At 39.5% G+C, this 5,204-nt stretch overlaps 1 protein-coding gene across 1 annotated transcript in view; it reads left to right on the top strand.

Moving 5' to 3' along the window:
* The window catches only part of SERINC5 (serine incorporator 5), a 54,126-nt gene that overhangs the window by 45,726 nt on the left and 3,196 nt on the right, over window positions 1–5,204 (top strand). The window contains exons 8-10 of the mRNA XM_018569197.1: window positions 1,125–1,251; window positions 1,691–1,757; window positions 3,943–3,982. Of these exons, the coding sequence (XP_018424699.1) occupies window positions 1,125–1,251; window positions 1,691–1,757; window positions 3,943–3,982 (234 nt within the window). The remainder of the gene's footprint in view (window positions 1–1,124; window positions 1,252–1,690; window positions 1,758–3,942; window positions 3,983–5,204) is intronic.

The following is a 5,204-nucleotide window of genomic DNA, read 5'->3' as shown; positions in this document are numbered from 1 at the left end:
TATATATACAAACCTATGTGTATATATATATCTCAGCAATGTACATTGAGTGTACATTAAGCTGGCTTATACAGCTGCTGTATATGAACACACACTTTTTTTTTTTTTTGTCCTCCTTTTTATAAGGCCGTCTCTCTGCTCTACAAGCAGTCTTCTCTCTCTTGCGCTCTCTCCCCCATTAATTAATATTCATAGTGGCAACCCCCTTGGACAGTGTATTCTGCCCTGGAAAAGCAGAGCTGGTGTGCAGTGATCTTGTTACAATGACTCACAGGGAGGGGGGTCAGCTGCTTTACAATCTGACCCCTGTGTCAGACTGTTTCCTATGGAGAAGATTTCCAATTTGTAGCTCTCAGGCCTTCTAAAAAGTTCATGGGAAAAAAAAGTAAAAATGCCAGCAATGTGAGTCATGAAAATGTACACACATATACATAATTACTGCACCGCTACATTACCACAATGCATTCTAATCGCTTACAAGGTGGAAATGGGTGTATGTAGTCACTGCTTACATGCTTACAGTAGAGGAGCACTTTCTCACTGAAAAAGCTCTGGTCAGTGTGAAGCACGTCAGAGGTGACCCTTGCTGCCTTTAAATAATTAGGAAAAGTTGCTGGACTCCTTTTCAGATTGCTTTTTTTTGAAAGCATGTCTTATAGTGCGTGTAAATCAAAGAACAAAAAAGTTATACATTGCAACTTACCAATCCTTAGATGTGGTAGCTATGTTTTTCTTCTTTCAAGTTTTTTTCCCTTTATTTTCACCTGATGGTCAGGTCAGTAACACACTTCCAGGCCTAGGGTGACCGCGCTTACTTATTGTAGGAGTTGTTACTTAGACAGGAAGTGTGTTAGGAGTACAGAACACCTCCCCATTTGCTTATCACCGTAACCCAGGGGGAGGTGTTCTGTTGTCCTAACCCACTTCTGACGACATTGTTTGCAATAAAACTTAGTAGAAAGATGTTCATTAGGACTGTGTACAAATCTGCAGTCAAATATTGGACTGTTTTTCTGTGAAGTTGTTCTGTTGGGAGAGTTTCCAGTAACCCGCACACACACACACACATATATAAATATATATTCATATTGTTTTTTTTCTTCTTTTTTTTTTTTCCCCTGAAGTTCTGGATGAGGATGGAAAGAACATCACAATCTGTGTGCCCAACTTTGGAAATGGTATAAACCAAGATGAGCGGCTAGTCTCAGTGCTGGGTGCAGTCATCATGCTCGGCTGCATTCTGTACTCCTGGTGAGTAGTTGTGTTGCCAGAGAATCCTGCTGATCCTATGCCATAATATAGCATTGAAGTAATCTGTAATGTTTGATGTAGTTTGAAATCCACGCCATAGTTATTCTCTTTATGGCTATAGACAGGCAGATGTCATGTGCATGAGAGGGGAATTAGTTTTTTTTTGTTAAAGAAGTTACCTCTAATTATGACTATCCACTACAGTAGTCTGCAGGGGAGATTCCTCCTTCTACATTGTTTAATGTGGATGCGGTAATCTAAAGATATTTTCCCAGGGGGCTGAACAAGAAAAATCTTAATGTGTATGGCCAGCTTAACAAGTAATACAGTGATGGCCTTTGTTACGAGTATCTTTTCAAATGATAGTGACATTGTTGTGTCTCTCATACTCTCTTCACACTGTTATTTACATATTGCGTCTTTGCATCCTTTTTTGCAGTCTCACTTCAACCACACGTTCAAGTTGTGATGCTCTGAGGGGGCGATATGTGCCACCGGGGGAAGAGGTAAATTCTCCCAGAGTGTATTTGTGTGTGTGTAATATATATATATATATATATTCTCTCTCTAAAGCACATCCACAGTAAATATCCAGCTCATTGTTCCAGTAGTTTCAATGCCATGACGGAGGTATGGATAAACACAATGAGGGGAATTCATCTAAACTGGGGCAGACAAAATCTGGAGCAGCTGTGCATGGCATCCAATCAGCTTCTCTCTTCATTTTCAAAACTTAGCTGAGCAAACTAAAGAGAGAAGGTGATTTATTTACTGTGGGCAACTGCTTAAGATTCTGTCTGCTCCAGTTTTGATAAATTCCCCCCAAAGTAAACTATGCAACTAATTGTAAAACAATTTGTACTTTATTGTGAGCCATTTTCAAGTGGTGTTTAAATGCAGCTGAATGTATCCTGGATGGATATATGCTGTCTATCTACTTGTACCCTAACGGATTTCAAAGGTAGTACCATTGGCCTGTAAGGGGTGTGTTCTATTGCTATTTTTGGGGCTTTTTTTTGCTTTTTTTTCCAGAGGGTTGGTTTCCTTCAACTCTATACTACTCCGTAGTCTTTTTCACTCACTAGTCTTAATTGCAGCATTACAGTTAGTCCATGTGGTCACTGGTACTGCACTCGCCCATGGACTGCATTGGAAACCTGCATTCTATTACTTTAAAATGGAACTACTGAATGGTAGGTGTACACACCATGCACTGGCTGAGTTTTAGCTGATTCGTGCCAACTCAACCACTGTGTGACCCCTTTTGTTGAATGAGCCTGTCTGAAAATTCTCGACCAATTTCAGGTATTCTGTCGGTGACACACCCACCACTGTCAGAATACAACACACTGTGTGGATGGGAGAATTGAGCCTTTTTTTTTCTTGGTCAGCCTGCGGGGCTGAATGAGGAAAAAACGGTCAATGTATGGCCAGCTTATGCTGTCCCACTCCTATCCCAGGCTACCTTAACCTTAGCATCAGATGTCAAAGCCACACAAAGCACACCATGGCAGGAAATGAAGAGGCTTAAAGAGACAGTTTATCCATTTTGCTATAGTACACTTAGAGCCACTGATCAGAGGAGGAGACAAACCGTCTCCCTATTCCCTAATAGTTTGTTCCTGAATTTATGGACTCAGACTGGGTCGACACAAAGTCTACAGTACACCGTGTCTGCATTTTAAAAACTGTGCAGAGACACACTGAGGAGCCAGGCGGACTGCGCTGTCAGGTAGGGCACCAGTCTGAAAATGTACTTGTTCACACAGAATTTTGTTAATGTGTTACTGATAGTTTGTATTATGCAGTCTGGGTGGCTCCGTGCCACCCTACGCCACTGCCAATGTTGGCGCTCCAGAAATCCAGCCCTGCTTTTTCTATATTCGTAGTATGTTTTTTTAGAGAAAATTATACTTTACAATAACTTTTGGACTGTGATAATGTTTATGTAGCCTGAAGCTTTCACTGCCTAAACTAAAAATGAGCAGGCTGGGCATATATGAACATATATTTGTATTGGTCTACAGGAATGGATCTGCAGGCTGGCCTAATCCAGATCAGTTTGTATGAACACTGCACACGTAGACATTCCATGAATGGGTGGATTGCATGTGTTCTAAATCAGGCCGTCATACCTGTTTGCTTATGAAAGGCTGTGGCTCTTCGTGGTAACTGGCACAGTGCTCCATGTCAAGACCAAATTACATCTGTCATACAGTCCTAATGACAGGTTACCCTGCTTACCTGAGTAGGACAGAAATATAAAATATTCCTACATGCATCTTTGTGTTTCAGGATTGATCACATTTTGATTCATTAATTAACATTTATGATGTTTATGACGTGACGAATCCATCTAAGAAATAACACATTAGACATTATGCTCCAAGCTGTACGCTGATTTTTTTTAGTGTTAGAAAGTAAGACTAGAAGTGAAATAAAAAATGATTATGCTTAATTTTGGTAAGTGTTGCCTCCTTTTCTTTTTCTTAACTCATAAATACTCAGTGCAGTGTTTTAGCCATAATTTACTCAAGTATTTTTATATTCATGGAACTCCACGAAAATACTTGTTTTAGCTGCAGCAAGCGACCAGTATTTTCCCTCTCATTGTCAAAATGTAAAATGGAAGACTAGAAAGGATAATGTGATTAGTTGCTTCATATGTTTCATATCTGCTTCTCTTTACAGGTTGCACGTTGCTGCTTTTGCTGCGGCTCCAGCAGAGATGGTAAAAAAAATCCTTTTTATGTCCTTATTTTTATGTTATATATTATAGCATTTTTTAGAATAAGATACATTTTTATTAATAGTTATGGTACTTGAATGCATTTTTATGACTTACCTCCTGAGCTTAGTGTAAAGTATAATTACAGGGATACGTATAAGCTAAAGTGGTGTGCCTCAGTTAGTTTTTCAACTCTAATGTTTCAGCCACACAATCCGCCCTACCATGGCATATGTAACAAATACATCACCACAAAAATATTACCTTGAAATATGGAAAGATGTAAAAGCTCTTATTTGTGTATCACTCAGCTGGAGATCCTCAAATCATCTCTGAATTGGCGCTGACACTGTCCTTCCTTCTGGTGGGTGACTACTTTTGTTCCCCATGATCCCTGTGCGTATTGTAAAGTAGCCACGGCTCCAAGCTCGCTCCCGTGATAGACTATAAGTTCAATACAAATTGGTAAACTAAACATGAGATTGTAGTCCATCACAGAAGCGAGCTTGGAGCGTTGTCTACTTTACAACACACACACATGGAGAACAAAAGTAGCCCCCCTCCAGAAGGAAGGACAGTGTCGGCACCAATTCAGAGATGATTTGAGGATCTACAGCCGAGTGACACACGAATAAGATATATTTTTGTTAATAGTTAAAGTACTTTAATGCATTTTTAAGATTTAACTTGTGAGTTTAGTGTCATTTTAAGCTGAGTTTTTACTTAAAATCCAACAACCAACTTTTTGCTGCTTTAGTCTTGTATCTGGAGAAAATGTAAAGATGCAGATTATTTCTGTCTGTAATTGGGGGAGTTTTCTCATTTATTTATTTATTTATTTCCATGCACACTTGTATAAGAAATGGGAAGTGGGGGTGTTTGCAGCATTCACCAGGTCAAGAAAAAAAAGGCAACAATAAAAACCTTGTCTGCGTTCTAATGCTTCCCCACTCTAATAAACTTTTTTTTCTGTGCCCCTGTTGGAGAGAGAACTCCTCACTTTTTGTCTTGAAAAGAATTAATATTTGCCAGCCAGTAGAGCAATCCTCAGAATTCTGGAATCGTGTTATTAGTTCAAGTACTTCTAACTTGAATTAAAAACTGTAGCTCCCTATCTACTAACCCAGGCAAACTAGATCACATGGTCTATAGCTACCAATCAGTACTATAAAGAGTCTATTTGTACCAGTCCGCTATGAGAAAAAAAGAATTACGAAGCACTGCC

This window comes from Nanorana parkeri, unplaced genomic scaffold, assembly GCF_000935625.1.
Source record: "Nanorana parkeri isolate BGI_ZX_2015 unplaced genomic scaffold, ASM93562v1 scaffold34, whole genome shotgun sequence".
Lineage (NCBI taxonomy): Eukaryota > Metazoa > Chordata > Amphibia > Anura > Dicroglossidae > Nanorana > Nanorana parkeri.
Note: the sequence above shows the minus strand (reverse complement) of the source record. Positions and strands in the feature narration are given on the sequence as shown.